General features: G+C 39.3%; 1 protein-coding gene across 4 annotated transcripts; it reads right to left on the bottom strand.

Annotated features, from left to right (window-relative positions):
• Nucleotides 1–1017: 1017 nt before the first annotated feature.
• Nucleotides 1018–17338, bottom strand: tlcd3ba (TLC domain containing 3Ba). Of its 4 annotated transcripts, XM_048207803.1 has the most exons (10): nt 17190–17338; nt 16327–16497; nt 14011–14184; nt 13018–13030; nt 12624–12783; nt 10145–10228; nt 6244–6466; nt 5105–5200; nt 4628–4737; nt 1018–3216 (listed from the first exon to the last, which is right to left on the bottom strand). In XM_048207803.1, exons 5-10 carry the CDS (start codon nt 12746–12748, stop codon nt 2976–2978), a joined length of 879 nt encoding a protein of 292 aa, XP_048063760.1. In that variant the 5' UTR covers nt 12749–12783; nt 13018–13030; nt 14011–14184; nt 16327–16497; nt 17190–17338; the 3' UTR covers nt 1018–2975. The 4 variants fall into 4 exon arrangements, with proteins under 4 accessions (XP_048063760.1, XP_048063776.1, XP_048063767.1 ...); XM_048207819.1 differs by lacking the exon at nt 13018–13030; XM_048207810.1 differs by lacking the exon at nt 14011–14184.
• Nucleotides 17339–17444: the final 106 nt, after the last annotated feature.

Here is a 17444-nt window from a genome sequence, read left to right as displayed (position 1 = left end):
AGTTTTTAGTTGAAAAGGGTGTCGTGTAGGGCTGCACGATTTATCGCAATGTTATCGCAGGTGAATTGGCAAAGGCTGAGATTATTTTATGCGCAGCTTGTCAGAGCTGTACGGCTCTGTGATCAATATTAAATGCTTCTCCATCTGAAAGCCAGAGGGCGCTCTCGCGCAGAAACTCCAAATATGCCCTGCCGCAGAAGAAGATAACACGCGTCATATTGCTGTAGTTGAATAAACAGAAGATTGAAATGCTTTAAACATGACTAATAAACACACGACTGCCTTATTCTGTGTAAGAAGCCACAGAAGGATGCTCAACTCTCCTTATAAAGTGAGTTTGGAGTAAAAACATGTTATTAAATGATGTCTTTTGTTGGACTCGCAGTGCTTTCAGATGGATTAGCATTTGGAGCCATACTTCATTGACAAACTGCGCATACAAAAAATAAATAAATAAATCGCAGCCTTTGCGATTTCATAATCACACTAAGAATCGCGTTTAAGCTCAGTGTTATTTTTCGTATCATACGATAAATCATGCAGCCCTAAGTGTAAACAGCGCCTAAAAAGTAGTGGAAACTTGTAGAGCTGTTTTGCTAACCTGTGCTCAAAAGACATTTCAGTCAGTGGATTCGAACACGCAAGAGGAAAGTGTTCTCTGATTGGCTCCCTCAACTCTTTTGAGCTACTATTTACATAGCCTCGGTCAGTTGTACCTTTACACCCTTTTCAGTAAAATTTGTGAATTAGAGGGATTTTTTTTTACACAACATTTATAACTAAAGAGAAAATAGAATTTTGGAATAAGGAAATCAAGAGTCTCTGGAATGTTACATGAAGACTAAACACATTAGGCAATGTTCATTGAACCAATGCGTGCAATGATCTCTTTCTCTCGCACACAATCTCTCACACACACACACACACACACACACACACACACACACCAAGCAGGTGACTCAGAGCCTTTGTTTCAGTATAAAAGGAGGTCAAACACAGCATCACAGCACAACGGGAGAGAGAGCAAGAGTATATTTCAGCTGAAAGAATCATAATTACAGAACAGTCTTCAGGCAACTAGATAAACAGAAGCCCACTCAGAAGAACATTTAGATGTGTATTCATATGTACATTCAGAATTGGCCAAATAAATACATAAATAAGAATAAATTAACAGTAAGTATTACATAAAAACAAAGTCAGAAGACAAACTTCATTCCTAGCTCAAAATATTTTAACCAGTTCCCACACCAGTATACTTTGCTATAGTTGAAAATACTGGCCCTATTCATGCCCAGCACTGGGCAGTCCCTTTGAGTTAGTGATGTGATGCCCCAGTGTAAAACAATACAGTAGTACTTTGTGTAAAGAGCATGTTAAAAGCTTCTTTTCTCTAGCTACATTGATGCCTTTGAGCACACTATCTGTAAAGCAGAAAAATAAAAACCATTCTAATAAGTTAACAGAAACATGACTAACCTATAAGATTTCAATTATAGTGGTCCAGAACTAAATCCAAGACAGAGCCGCCTACGCAGTGCTTTTAAAGTATCTCACAGACTTGAATGTTTATTTAGCGGCCCTCCTTGTGATAATTCAGTGCAAGTTTCACTCTTTGAAACTTTGAACTTGTGTTCCATCCTCTCACTTCAACACCTAATAATACTGTTTAGCATCAAACTGGCAGTCCTGTTTGTGAGTATGGCAAAACAAGCAGGCCTAACGGAGGCGCGTGACAACGTTGTTACACCAATGACACTTTGACCATAAAAGTGAGGACTAATTGGTGACAACACGTCATCAGTGGACCTCCTAAATATCTGGACAGAAACAAAGGCTGACAGCTCGAGAAGCGGATAAACATCTTGTCAGCTTAGAGAAAGAACACAGTTGTTTTCCATTTAATGTGCAGATTACAATCAGTGTGGACTCCATATTGTGGTGTGGATCTACTAAGAGGATAGTGAGGGCCATTATGCTTGCAGTCTAAACCCTCACAAAAAAACGATTGGCTCAGGTTCGTCCGTGTTCCTTGTCAACTTCAGCCTGGTTTTCAAGTGCAGCGTTTCAATGGGCAGTTCGGTCCCTTCCCCCTCCATCCGACATCTGGATCTTAAAAGGATTGGAGCACTGCAGCAGAGATATGCTAATGCATTAGCTCAGCCTCATCCAAATCCTTTAAATGACCCCCCTTTATAACTGCTGATTCACTAACTGGATGCAGCCGCTGCCATCTTGTTTTCAGCTGTGATGAGAACCAGGCATGGGAAAAAAGGAGAGATGGATAACTGGGAATAAGCCATGCATCTGAGGGGTTGTTTCGAATCAAACAACTTCGGTTTTCACTCTTTTAGTAGCAGTTTAATGGCTTTGCTTTAAACTTATCCACCCTTAATGAGGAATAGAACTAAATAAATAAAGATTCTAGAAAAATCTAAAATAAATTCAAAATCTATTTGGAATTCAACACAAATATTAATAAAAATGTATATACAAATTGACAGAGAAATTTCTGTTCCCTTTTTCGTATCCTCTATGCAACTGTAACAAACAAAGAGACAAGAGATACTCGAGAGAGGAGAACAGGAGGGATCTTTCAATCCTACTATCCATCACTCATTTTAAATACTGTTCCTGCTTCGTCCACATCAGTCCCTTTTTCTGAAGCTTTTGACCATGGTAATTTACAAATGACACACAAACCCTGCAAAGCAGCAGATGACATTTCTCCAACCTACTGCTCTGACACAGAGGATGTGCATGTTAGAGAGAAAATAATCTGTTTGGTTTGGTCTGAAGTCTTATTTTTCTTCTCAAAGAGAGGATGGTGGTGAATAGTGAGGGTACACAGCTTCGGTTTCTTTGCCTGCGGACCGACGCTGCAGGGTCAAAGAAAGATCCACCCATCTGCCTTCTGTTTCCTATTGGCCTAAACCTAACAACCCTGCACCTACATCTCTATTTCTACCCCTCTCTCAGTGCGAGTCAGTCTCTCTTGGGCTGTATCCATTGGCAGGGGGCTGGAGTGAGGTTTTCGGCTCAGAGTCTGTGCTGCTATTGGCCGCTTTGTGCCGTGAGGCTCTGGTGAAGAGGCGGAAGGCACCCCTGCAGATGAGGGAAAACCAGTAAACCTGCGGGGCCATGAGCAAAGCTGCACCTGCGTTATACTGCCAGGGCACAGACAGCGGCACCATGTAGAAGGGGATGGATGCGTACCTGTGATATGAGCACAAACAAACATATGCATAGAGTCAGCTTACAGTGAATAACACAGTGTCTACACCGACAAATTCGGTCTACACTGGACGCAACAAAGCGACTGTCGCAAATGCATTTGTTCTTTGTGTCAGAAGCAGCATGAGCACTTGAAGTACGTTGGAAATACAACAAGGCATCAGTTTACCATTAGGAATTTGTCATGGCGCGATGCATCCAGTGTAGAAAGCATCACTGATTATAATGGGTTTGTCGCGTAGTGCTGCTTGCGTCTGGTGTAGACAAAGTGTAAGGCAGGGGTGTCCAAATTCGGTCCTTGATTAGCTGGTTCAGGTGTGTTTAATTGGGGTTGGAGGCCAGTGGCCCTCAAGGAGCAGGATTGGACACCCCTGGTGTAAGGGATTATATGTATTCACTATAATCAAAGTCCCTTTCAAAAAAAGTTTGACCACTCTGTGTCCATATATGCAGTGCCTCCAGGCAGCTATTTCTGGCATGCAAAACCAACTCCTATCTACTTGAATGGGGTAATACTGAAATATGAAGAAGAAAAAAAAAAAAAAAAAAAAAAGGTTTTAGGTTGGTCCAGCCAATCTGCATGTGCAGTCCCAAGCATGCATTTCAGGACACTGTTTCAGTGGGAACCATAGTTTTTAACGGCAGCTGCAGTGATTTGATTACTACCAATTGGCGAACGGCTCTTTTATTCGGGAGGCGGGACTTAGTCTGCCATACTGCACATTGCACTTCCTCTCATTTGTAGTAATGAGTGAATCAACCTGATATGTATACACACACAAACACTGTCTTTAGGATAATGCAAGTAACTAACATTAAACTATACAAAATCTGAACTTGTTTCACACATTTTGATCAAAGAAACTGGATGACTCTTTGGAAACGTCAAAAACTACTTTTGTGACTTGACTTTGAAATGCAAAACTGCACTCTCAGGGCAATTTCCATGATTTGTTCCGTTTTGGAAATTACATTTAAATTCTCTTATATTTCTAGGTTTTCCATGGAAGTCCTGGTGCAAGCAAATTCAACTTCTAAGCTGTTTGTTTGCCAGTAAAGACGACACTGGAGGACAAATGTAACTAGGAGGACAATTGTCAAGTCTAAGGATTCTCAAATCTCGTAATACCAAAACAACACAGCTCATGACCTTTGGTGGTTATTACAATAGTTTAGGAGGAATCTGTAAATAACTCATATGTTCAAAACTCAGTCCCGTGTCGAGACTGAGTGAGAAATATGACCAAAAAAGAAAACCTTCAGATTTAAGATTTCATGTTATCAGAACATGATAAAGAAAGAGAGGATAAAAAAAAGAAGGAATAGATGATCAACAGAAATAGAAGACCTAGTAAAAGACTGAATGATTAAGAGTGTTAAACAGTGATCATACCTGCCGTAGGCGTAGTAGAGGTAGGGGAAGAGAAGAACTCTGCAGATGAAGAAAGTGACCAGCATAAGAGCTCCATTGACTTTATGTAGGAGAGTGTGCTGTTGCTTGTACTGAGGCAAAGAAACAAAGGAGAGCAGGAAGTAGTGAAAGAGAGAGTGTTTAACAGATAGAAAAAAATTATTAATAGGCAGAGCAATGAACTCTGACAACCGTGATTCAATATTCCCCACTACACATTTAACACTCAAGGAGTGAAAGAGACATGTACAAGAGAGTTGTTAGTCTGTGAAAGATCACTGTCATTCAATGAGATGTTTTAAGATTAGTAAGTCTGAAAATTACCCATACACTATAAAGAAAAGAAAGAGAAATCTGAAAATCTGCTTGTCCGAGTCATTAAAAAGAAAGATACACTGACATAAAAGAAAGTCAGAAAGAGATGGAAAGATGTGGTGAGTGAGTGATTGTGTTTAGTACCTGGATGAGTATTTTTCCCAGACAGACAGACGGGGTGCTGAGTTCTGCCAGGAACATCACACCCTGGAAATAATCCCCTTTGCCCTGTCTCCAGAACTAGAAAGAGAGGAAAATAAAATAGGGAAAAGATACAAAAAGGAAAGGGAAGGATGAGAAAATGAAGGGGAAGGAAATTTCAGGGGGAGGGGAAAAGGACAGGAGGAAAAGGAAGGATGGAAATGGAAAGGGGGAAAAAAAAAAAAAAAAAAAAATGGAAGGAAGAGGAAAAGAAAAGGAAAAAGAATGGAAGGGAATGGAACATGCATGGGGGAAGAGGAAAGGGAAATGAGATGACGGGAGAGGAAAGGAAGGAATGAGGTATTACAGGAATGAATATAAAGTTCAAAGCAAGGGAAAGGGGAGGAAACGGAAAAGAAGAGAAACACGAAAAAAGAAAGTGGGAAGGAGAAACAGAAAGAAAGGAAATGAAAAGGAGAGGAAAAGAAAAGGGGGAAAGAGAAAGGGTAAGTAAAATGGAAGAGAAAGAAAAAGAAAGGAGTGGAAGGGTAGGGAAAAGAAAAGGAAAAGGATGGAAAAGTGAATGGGTGGAGGATACAGAAATGGAAGGGAAAGGGAAAGAAGAGAAAGGGAATGAGGAAGAGGAAAAGGAAGAAAGGATAAAGGAAGGGAAGAAAAACAAAACAGAAAGAAAAGGCAAGTCAGGAAAGGAAAGTCAGAGTTGTGTCAGATTTAGAAAAGCTTAGAGTGGTTTTATCAGAGGAAAGTGCTGCAGAGGTTCTCCTGTCTTATCAGTCCCTAACACTTATAGCCATTTAAGTGCAGCTAATGCTAGGGTTCTGGCTGCTGCGCTGCTGCCGACAGCAACAGTCTCCATGGATACAGATGGAGAGTGACGGAGAGTATAATCACAGGGTGAAAGTACACAGGCCCATTTAGGACAAGTTCGACTCAGCCACACTTCAAGCCACCCACATAGCATGATCCCATCAAATCACTCTTAAACCGTCAAAAAGCCACTGCGTTACTACACTCCAAACATATGGCTCTGATGGGCCTCCATAATCATATTCCAAAAAAGATGTACTTTATGTGTGTGTGTTTATGAAAAAACGTATGTTAACAACCCTCATTCCACTCACCACGGAGACAGGGAAACAGACAGTAACCATGACGACATGGTGCAAGACCATGAGGAACTCTCGGCGCAGATAGCCGCTGATGGCTGACCTCATCGGTTTGGCCTCGCTATCCTCCTCGTGATCCTTGACCTGAAGTTTGTACCAGTAGCACAAGAACATGGCATAGATGTCATAGATGAAGTAGGGGACCGCAAAGAGGATATAGCTGCTGGTGAGCCAATGCCTGGACAGAGGGAGCAGAGAGAGATATATGAAAGGAGAGTGAGAAACCCCCAGTCGTCCTTTATATTTGATAAGGACTTAAAAAAAAAAAAAAAAAAAAGATTTTAAAAATATTATGCTCAGTAAGGCAACAAATATTTCAAACCAGTGCAGATTTAAATTAACTTTCCATGACTTATTTCCTGATATTTCTATAAACATGTCCAAGGTGCTCAGTACTGCACCTGGAGGTTACAGGCATGAGTGTTGGGCTTGAAAACACTGTATGTATAAAAAAAAAAAAAAAAGAGCTCCTCTAAGATTTTGATAAATTTCATCTTTTGTGTTGCATGTAAGAGAAACATTCATACAGGTTTAGAACAACAACATGAGACTGAGTAAATTTTGGGGTGAAGTATTCCCTTAAAATTTGACTAGCAAATCAAGCACTGTAGAGGCAGTAAAACTATCGTCTCTGTGTTCCCAAGATAAATGTGGACACAAGAGCAAACAATTGTCCCGAGTCAAATTTGATGCAGAATTGTGAGGACAAATGCATGTCTATTTCTGTTGTTCTTTTGAACTTTCTATTCATCAAAGAATCCTGAAAAAAAGTATCATGGCTTCCACAAACATATGAAGCAGCACAACTGTGCTCTTTGATAATCTTTCATTTGAAAGCCACATTTCTAACATCTGTAAGAACTAGGGCTGTAAATCGATTAAAAATATTTAATCGCATGATTGTCATGAATTAACTTGTGATTGATCGCAACTTAATTGCACATTTTTATCTGTAATCTTTACATTTTTTTCCGTAACAAAACATAGAAAGCTCAGCCAAACAGCTGATCATAGCCGTTCAGGGCAGGTTTTTATTTATCATCTCCACACATATATCTAGTAGTAGAATGCAAGGACTAGAAATTAACTGGGGTTATCCTTTGCTGAAACCTCCTCATTGAGAGCACAGTTCATGGTTGCATAGCAATGACAGATGCCACGCGAGTGCAAGCGCTTTGGAAAGAAGGAGAAAGTGGCGCAGCTGCGCTTTCCATGCTTTTTTAGACAAGACATGTGAACGGTCCCTATGGCTGCATCTCCATTTCTCCAACTAGGGGCTAGGCCACGGATCAAACAGAAAATGTGTGCTGCATGAATCGTGCGTTAATAAAATTAGTGCCGTTAAAATGAATTTGCGTTAATGCATTATTAACGCATAATTTTGACAGCCCTAGTAAGAACGCATTTGTCCATCTTAAAAATCTAATTTACGACAAATGCCCTCTTTGACAAATGCAGAAATGTTACTTCATGACCTCAAGGCTAGATTACTGTAATTTTCTACTGGGTGGTTTCCCTGCATGCTTAATAAACAAACTCCAGCTAGTCCAATACGCAGCAGCTAGAGTTTTTACTAGAACCAGGAAGTATGACCAGATTAGCCCAGTTCTGTCACTGCATTGGCTCCCTGTTAAACAATGCAGACATTTTAAAATCTTGCTAATTACTTACAAAGCACTAAATGGTTTAGCTCCCCAGTACCTCTTAAAACATTATAGCCCTTCACATCTATTGCGATCTCTAAATTCTGGCCAGTCGATAATACCTAGAATATTAAAATCAACTGCAGGCAGTAGATCCTTTTCCTATTTAGCACCCAAAGTTTGGAACGGTCTTCCTAGTATTGTTCAGGAAGCAGACACACTCTGTCAGTTTAAATCTAGACTAATCTAGATGGAGGTTGGGTTCCTTGCCACTGTCACCTCTGGTTTGCTTAGTAGGGGACACTTCTAGGTGACTTGACCTGACTGTAAATGCAGATTTGCCATCACTGGAATAAATTACATCTTAAAATAGAAGAGATAGTTAACTTCCGAGACATGACGTTCTACGCTACACCATGACATACTATGCTATGTCATAATTTACTCACCCCCATGTCATCCAAGATGTTCATGTCTTTCTTTCCTCAAAAGAAATTAAGGTTTTTGATGAAAACATTCCATGATTTTTCTCCATATAGTGGACTTCAATGGCCTCCAAACGGTCAAAGGTCAAAATTACAGTTTCAGTCCAGCTTCAAAGCGTTCTACATGATCCCAGACAAGAAATAAGGGTCTTATCTAGAGAAACCATCACTCATTTTCTAAAAAAAAACAAAAGCAAAAAAAAATTTAAATTATATATGTTTTAACCATAAATGCTCATCTTGAACTAGCTCTCTTCTTCTTCTCTATTCTAATTCCGGCAGTGTAGACACTGCTAAGTGTATTACTGCCCTCCACAGGTCAAAGTTTGAACTAAATTGTCATATACAATATGCTAGTGCAAGTATATAACAATTCGTTTAAACTTTGACCTGTGGAGGGCAGTAATACACTTAGCAGTGTCTACACTGCCGGAATTCAAATAGAGAAGAAGAAGAAGAGAGCTAGTTCAAGATGAGCATTTATGGTTAAAACGTATATAATTTAAACATTTTTTTTAGAAAATGACCGATGGTTTCTCTAGATGAGACCCTTATTCCTCGTCAGGGATCGTGTAGAACGCATTGAAGCTGCACTGAAACTGTAATTTTGACCTTCAACCGTTTGGGCTCCATTGAAGTCCACTATAAGGAGAAAAATCCTGGAATGCTTTCATCAAAATACCTTAATTTCTTTTCGACTGAAGAAAGAAGGACATGAACATCTTGGATGACATGGGGGTGAGTAAATTATCAGGAAATTTTCATTTGAAAGTGAACTAATCCTTTAAAGACACTATTTTATGACGTGATAGCGTGTCCTAAAACTTGTCTACAAAACTTGTCTTCTGCTACACACTCAAAAGTATGTACTTTTTCTCCACAAAACAAAAAAACAAAAAAAAAAAAACATACTTTTTTTACATACTTGTAGGGCATAGTATAAGTAGGTGAACTGAGACACAGCATTAGTCTAATTTCCAGACTTGCAACACATACCCTGAGTAATTGAGTTTACCTGGCTTAAATCATTTATGAAACATGATTGCTGACCTATTTGAGCTGCCATTCTTAATTCGCTTGTGGACCTTCAGGTTATGGCACAAAATAAATTAGATAAACAGTTCAAAACAAGATAAATTTGATTAGGTGAGGCAAATCAAATTACAGCCAACCGTTTTCCATAAACCATTAGCATGAACACATCGAATGGGTTTCACAGAGTGTTAAGATGCAGCTTTAAATTATGAACTGAAACCGCTGACTAAAGCTGTCACAAAAAGTTAAGTCAAGTTTTTCCAGAGTATTTTGCCAGTCTACTCTCGCTCACTCCCTTGGCTTGGTGTGCCACAGTGGATTTACAGATAGAAACTAATTAGGTTAAGAGCCTAATTAGATTATTCTGACATAAGGTGTACATTGGAGGAATAGCACATTCTTAGAAACGCTCAGAGTGAAGGGAATACTTTTGCACTCCTACACACCTGGGAATAACTGCATAGAAATAAGAGAATTCTCAGGTGTATACGCAAATTATGCAACACAAATGAAACAAGGCGAGAGAGACACATGCACATGGGAACACAAACAAACACCAAAGTAAAGCAGCGCTGAGTGTAGTAAAACAGTAAATCCTCCTGCCTATAAAATCAACCGGAATTACCAAAAAATATATATATATTTTCTCTGTTCTATTTCTAGCCATAATGCACATCTTCAGCTGATACTCACTGGTCCTCAATGATGTCTTTACAAGAACAGGCGATGATGTACCCAGCAGAGGATGCCATAATGGCTTGAATGGAGGACACCAGTCTGAGAAAAAGTGAGAGAAAAACCACAAAGCATGAAAGAAAGCCAAAGCAGAGAGCAAAACAGACTGCAAACATCCTTAGATAAGAGATATTTGAAACCATTAATAGCAGATTTTAATGACACCAGTTAAAGAAAGGGTAATTTAATCAGGATATTACACAGTAACTTTCCTAGCTAAACAGAAAAAGGTCATCAATGCATCAATGCACTGCAACTAAACAATCTTTACATGCAACGCCTTTAGTCAGCAGATCTTAATCAGACACATTTCTTGCAAAAAGGCCTTCAAAACAAGATAATAATCTCTAGCATAAACTTAGTTTCACATTTAGTGATAGACTAGCAAAACCTACCAATATTTATATTTTTTGTGACTTTAACAATTATTTCAGTTTAGCAAGTGAACATTTTATTAATGCAGTTTTATACCTACACTCACTAGCCACTTTATTAGGACTTCCCTCTGCCTTCATAACTGAATTAGGGATGTCACGGTGAGGACATTTTTTGGGTGGGGTGTTGTATTTTGAATGCATGTTCGAATTCATGATCACACGTACTGTCTATAGGCCTATAATTTGCAGGCATCAGGGAGCAGCTATCTATATGCAGGGTATTAATATCGCTTTTGGATGTGCACTCACTTTTCACTTCTGCTTTCATTACTCTGTGTAGGTGCGGCGGTACTGACTGCACATTTTACAAGATATGATATTTGTCATGATCTGTTGCGCACCAAATCCTCTGCCATAGTCCTGTCAGTCATCTCTCCTTACTCTCTGCACATGAGAAGTGAAATCTGACTCCTGCTGCACTGTGCTGCTGTGACTCTGCAGCTCGTGCCCCGGGTAAAAAAAACAAGTACACTTCTATAATGTACCTAAAGTGCTCTATTTCCGTGCACTAATTTTGTTTAATATACTAAAAATTCTTCTTTAGTACTTCTTAAGAATATCCAAGTGTCCTCAACTGTGCCATTTTGAGACACCATAAAATATGAACTAAAATGTGCTTTTAATATATTATCTCTGTATTAAATTTTTTTTTTTTTTTTTTTTTTTTTTAAATGTTTAATATGCTTGGGTTCAAGTGTACTATAAGTGGTAACTAAATATATTATTAATACAGAGATAGTATACACAGTATACACATGATGCATTTGCACCATGTTTTGATTTGTATCTTTATCTTTACCTAATGCAAAACATTAATAAACCACAGTAGATCACGTTTCTTTTTTTAGAGCAGGCAGTCTCAAAGAGCCCAAACACAACATAAGACAATGCATAGATCACGGAGTGACATGACATGCTGCTTGGCTAAAGCTATAGGACTTCCGGGATCTGATCATTTGAAAGTTCAACCAATGGATCCAAAGGCTGTCCAAAATCGCATCCAGGCAATGTTTCTCCAGTGTTATATTGTCTAATTTTGGTGGGCCAGTGTGAATTGTAGCCTCAGTTTCCTGTTCTTAGCTGACAGCAGTGGCACCTGGTGTGGTCTTAAGCTGCTGTAGCTCATCTGTTTCAAGATTGCATTCATAAATGCTCTTCTGAACACCTCAGCTGTAACGAGTGGTTATTTGAGTTACTGTTGCACTTCTATCACCACGAACCAGTCTGGCCATTCTCCTCTGACTTCTAGTATCAACAAGGCATATTGACCCAAAAGAACTGCCGCTCACTGGATATTTTCTCTTTTTTCACACCGTTCACTGTAAACCCTAGAGATGTTTGTGTGTGAAAATCCCAGTAGATCAGTAGTTTCCGAAATACTCAGACCAGCCCGTCTGGCATCAACAACCAGTCATCTAAATCCCCTTTCTTCCCCATTCTGATGCTAAATTTGCACTTCAGCAGATTGTCTTCTTGACCATGGCTGTGTCCCAATTCAAAGGCTGCATCCTTCGAAGGACGTGGACTTCAAAGGCCACACCTTCGAAAGTTCACGAAGGTCGGGACTGGGCATTATGAAATGGGACGGTCTAGCCAACGGAGGGCTGTTCTTGTCACCTAGCAATTGTGACAGCTGCCATTGATGAGTGACAGTATTGTTTATAGAATTTTTTGAAAGTTATATTAAACCGTCTAAAAACAAAATAGGGTTCACAAACTGTCTAAATATGTTCTAGCTATGTGACTAGTGAATGATATATATCATTCACTAGTCACATACTGATGCAGATATTTATCCTTTATCAATTTAGCATTTTTTAACAATCTTAATCACAAAAAAATACAATTATGCTGCCACGACTTTCCCGTTTATAAACAAAAAAGGATAGAATATGTTCTTTACTGGCATATAGTTTCTGTGAGGCTAAAGATAATAAAAGCAGTAGTTTGAGCCTGACAGGACCTCTCAACACTTCTCACTTTCTCTTCCCTTTATTTACCTGGACGAGACAATGACAGCATCCTTCTCGCTCCATCTGAGCCCAGGACCATGTTTCAGGAATCGTTTAGACAGTAGGAAAAGGCCGGGGAAGAATATGGAGCCAGCTGCAAGGATGCTCAGCATAATCTCGGGAAATGTTGCTCAACGTCACGGTCTGTCTAAAGGGGATAAATATCACACATTTTAGTGTTTTGTTTGAATGGGCATCTTAAAATATCCATATATGTATTTATATAATAGAATGTATACAAGAACAACCTTGCCATTCATGAAAAAAATAATAATAATATTTTTTTTTTATCATGTCTGTTTAGTTAGTGACAGACATTTTGCTTCATCATTTAGAAGATTAGCATCTGCATTCAAACTCAGCATTATAACTTGATTCTCACCAAAATCTGTTCACTGAAAGAAATGAGAGAGAAGGGCAAGGCAAAGACAGAAGGACGAAACAAATGGGGAGAGTAAAGAAGGAAAATTAGGCCACAAAAATCCACATTAAAAGTCACAACAACAAACACATATACCTTTGAAAATGCAACGTACATAAAACGTACTGTGCCAGATTACACAAACACATTAACTTTAAGTACCACTAAACTCAAGAGTCAAGTTCAAGGTACACATTGCAATGGCATGACATGGATAGATTCCCCAGATATCTTCAGAAGAATTCCAATGCAACTGCATCCCTTCACTGATCTCATTATTGCACTGTAAGGAGTCCTTAAATTATTCCAGACGACTGCCATATTTATATTGAAGCAGAAGAAGCTGGGATGGTGGGAGTGTCTATACTAAAATAGGAGCGGAAAGGATTAGCAAGCAAGAGATTTAGAAAGATTACTGCAGGGAGCGGGAGGGGAGTCCGAGAAGAAAGAAAGAGGGAATGTGGGAGGGTAGAGGCCGACAGGCCATAATTCTGTGGTACAGCAAGGGAAACCTTGTGGGAGGAGGTGAAAGGGAGTGTATTATTCACGTTATTGCTACATTGGGTCTGTGGGTGCATATCTGCAGCAAGCCATTCACAAAAGCTGCGTAAAAAGTCTTCAAAAAAAGAAATAAAAATCTACAGCAGCCAAATCAAGAAGTGCATGACCGTGAATGTGCTTTAGTTCATTATTCTGAAGCTTGTACTAACAAATATATTCATGCAACGTGCAAATAATTCAAGAGATTAAACAGCGCACGCGAATCCTATTATGAAAACATAACGGCGCAGCACATGATGATTTTGCATTTCAAACAAACTCTAAATCTCCCACAAACTATATTATAAAACCCTCCGCTGTTCCCTTACGTCATCTCAGGTCACGCTCTGATTTTCTACATTCATATAAACGACAGCAAAGCAGCGTGAGCAGCTCGCATATTCACAAAGCTACCTTCAGAGCTAGCAGGCTAGCGGCTTCCATCCTATTGTGTCATCGCCAGCAGTCCAGCAGCACACGAGGTAGAGGGAGTCTCGTCGAGACCTCTAGCTAACAGGTTGTAGGCGATAGGCCTGCTGGCTGTATGTGTGTGTGTGCTTACGTCAGCCAGTAATGAATTGCTTTCCTCTCCACATGGTTGATGGAAAAAAACAATTGGTAAAATGGGGATGCGCCCCCAGAGCCCCAGATACGATATTGTACAGCAGTCTGTGCCATGCAACTCTTTTGCTGTAACCCATTCAGACCCAGAAACTAAAAAAAAAAAAAAAATCCCAGCATGTCTTATTTATACACTAAATAAGCCATATATTATATTCAATTACAAGATTGTTTATGATTAAAATAATAATTCTGAACGTGTCTGTGAAGTTTCAGCTCAAAATACCCCATAGATTTTTTTTAATTAATTTTTTTAACTGCCTATTTTGAGGCATAATTAGAAATGCACCGATTCAGGCTGCGGCCCCTTTAAATCGCGCGCTCTCCGCCCCCTCCCGAGCTCTCGACCCTATCACTGCATAAACAAAGTTCACACAGCTAATATAACCCTTAAAATGGATCTTTACAAAGTGTTCGTCATGCAGCAAGTCTAATCGCATAAGTACAGAGTTTATTTGGATGTTTACTTAATTCTGAATGAGTTTGATAGTGCTCCGTAGCTAAAGCTAACGTTACACACTGTTGGAGAGATTTATAAAGAATGAAGATGTGTTTATGCATTATACAGACTGCAAGTGTTTAAAAATGAAAATAGCGACGGCTCTTGTCTCCGTGAATACAGTAAGAAACGATGGTAACTTTAACCACATTTAACAGTACATTAGCAACATGCTAACGAAACATTTAGAAAGACAATTTACAAATATCACTAAAAATATCATGATATCATGGATAACTGACATAGTTATTATCGCTCCATCTGCCATTTTTCGCTGTTGTCCTTGCTTGCTTACCTAGTCTGATGATTCAGCTGTGCACAGATCCAGACGTTAATACTGGCTGCCCTTGTGTAATGCCTTGAACATGGGCTGGCATATGCAAATATTGGGGGCGTACATATTAATGATCCCAACTGTTACATAACAGTCGGTGTTATGTTGAGATTCGCCTGTTTTTCAGAGGTCTTTTAAACAAATGAGATTTATATAAGAAGGAGGAAACAACGGTGTTTGAGACTCACTGTATGTCATTTCCATGTACTGAACTCTTGTCATTCAACTATGCCGAGGTAAATTCAATTTTCAATTCGATGGCACCTTTAACATTCATGACACAGAAAGCAGCAAGGGCTCCTGTCACTTTAAGACCGAATGTGCTGTTACACAAAATACTGTTACACATCCGTTTTTTTTTTTCTCAATTGTTTAGTTCACCTAAGCAACTGTGTTTATGAGGATACTACTCAATGTTTTACGTGCATTGACTTTTTTTTTTTTTTTTTTGCATGTGTCTGTTTAGGCACAAATAGACGCTGCAGAGAACAGCATTCAGTGTTCATGTGCATCAAATGGTTTAAAATTGCTTTTTTTTTCTCAATTGTTTAGTTCACCTAAGCAACTGTTTATGAGGATACTACTCAATGTTTTACGTGCATCAAATGGTTTAAAATTGCTTGAATGTTTAAACTGACAGGACCTAAAAGAAAAACTTTCATTGTATGATGATCAAACTTTGCAAATAATCAGAGAATCACGTGCATTTTGAATAAAAAAAAAACATATTAATTTTTAAATTTCATTGTTAAAAGAATACCATTCCAAAATATAACTATAATACACTAGCTTAAACAAAGAAACGAGTCAAAAAAGTCATATTGGAAAAAGTATGTCCCCTATTTATGGTTATATTTCTCTGCAGGGCTCAAACCAGCTCATATATTTTCTTATAATACTATGCCACACCACTGACACAGCTTTGTCATATCGCCTTAGAGACACCAAGTTGAATGTCATTACATGAGCATTGGTCGGATGTCTATTACTGTTGCTTTTTCAGGCACAAAGTCAGCAAATTATTCATTCTACAACTTTGGTCAGGCATTGTCTGAAAATCATCATTTTGGTGAAGATAGCACAAAATCTGTAGACTGTATTACTGAAACCATATCAAGCAGTATTATACATAAAAATGGCAAAGAAAAGTGAGACAAATTAGGGTCTGAATGGGTTAAAACATTCATAATGGTTGCTGTATAAAAGCAGCAGTGGGACAGGGTCATACTAGATAAGAGCAAGAGAAGCAAGCAAGCCAAAAAAAAATTAAGATTACTTTAAAGTTGAGCGGCGTCGGTTATGGGGCAGGACAATCCTGTCACAGTCTTGCAGAAATCGGATCACAAGGTCCATGAAGCATCTGTGAGACGGTCGACATGATGTTGTCGATATATCCCATAAGCTCTCGATCCCAGAAAGCTTCACAGTTTTGGTTTAACAGCACCTGCTGGGAAAATACAAGTGTTAACATATGACAACAAAGGGAAAGACACAGTACAAGGACGACCAGTATTAATGCAAAGTTTGTCTGTCCTCATCCACCTGTCCAGGAGACGAGTGCATCCCTACATATAAGAGAGCTGATCCGCGTCCATCTGGTCTACACAAAGCTCTTAACTCAAGCTGAGTCAGCAGATCAAAAGCTGCAGTGGTCAGACATGACCACACTCAAACATTGGCCTTGCAAATGACTTATTTAAATGAAAATGTAGGCTATCCGTGGCAGAGAGCGGATACCTGCGCCAGATGGAGGAGAGAGAAGCAGGTCTCCAGGCAACCACTTTGGTCCCCGGTTCTGCCTCTCTGACCACCTCACTAGGATTAGACAAAATAAGTGGGCATCGGGGAAGGCAGGGAGGGTGGAATGGCTCGTATTTGACTACAAAACATGTGCAAATCCTGAACCAAATGCCTAAAGTTATCTAAATAATGGCGTTATTCTAATTCCCCAGTATGCAAAGTAGAGAAAGAGAGTCACGCTAGCTTCCAGGCTAGCGCTGTGCTAACATGACTCAGAGCCTCGCCGAGTGGATAAAAACAGCCGTGCTCTCCGTTGTCTTTGTACATAACCTTTAACTATTATCGCCGGAGAAGTCAGGAAACATTACGCGGAAACGGAAAAAAGCTGGTTCAACTTACTGTGCATCGCTCTCGGTTCAGAAATCACGTCTTTTCGACTGGTCCCAGTCCTAAATGTGTTGACAAGAGATTAATTTTACTTTTAAATCTGCACCGCGACTCTTAGTAACTAACCGCTGATTGGCTACATGAGACGAACACGACAGATTTTCCGTTTATTTATTGGTTTAACGTTTGATTGACAGTAAATCTGACCAATGGCGAGTAAAAACAAAGTGACCTGATAGTGTACGACCGCATTAACTATTCATGGTC

The sequence above is a fragment of the Megalobrama amblycephala genome, linkage group LG1, assembly GCF_018812025.1.
Source record: "Megalobrama amblycephala isolate DHTTF-2021 linkage group LG1, ASM1881202v1, whole genome shotgun sequence".
Lineage (NCBI taxonomy): Eukaryota > Metazoa > Chordata > Actinopteri > Cypriniformes > Xenocyprididae > Megalobrama > Megalobrama amblycephala.
Note: the sequence above shows the minus strand (reverse complement) of the source record. Positions and strands in the feature narration are given on the sequence as shown.

What these genes read in the sequence shown, in the direction of transcription:
- tlcd3ba (XM_048207803.1), bottom strand. Translation starts at nt 12,748, where the DNA reads ATGCTGAGCATCCTTGCAGCTGGCTCCATATTCTTCCCCGGCCTTTTC. An exon ending in AAAGACATCATTGAGGACCA is followed by an intron (nt 6,467 to 10,144) that starts GTGAGTATCAGC and finishes CCCTCTGTCCAG; the next exon opens with GCATTGGCTCACCAGCAGCT. An exon ending in TCTGTTTCCCTGTCTCCGTG is followed by an intron (nt 5,201 to 6,243) that starts GTGAGTGGAATG and finishes CTCTCTTTCTAG; the next exon opens with TTCTGGAGACAGGGCAAAGG.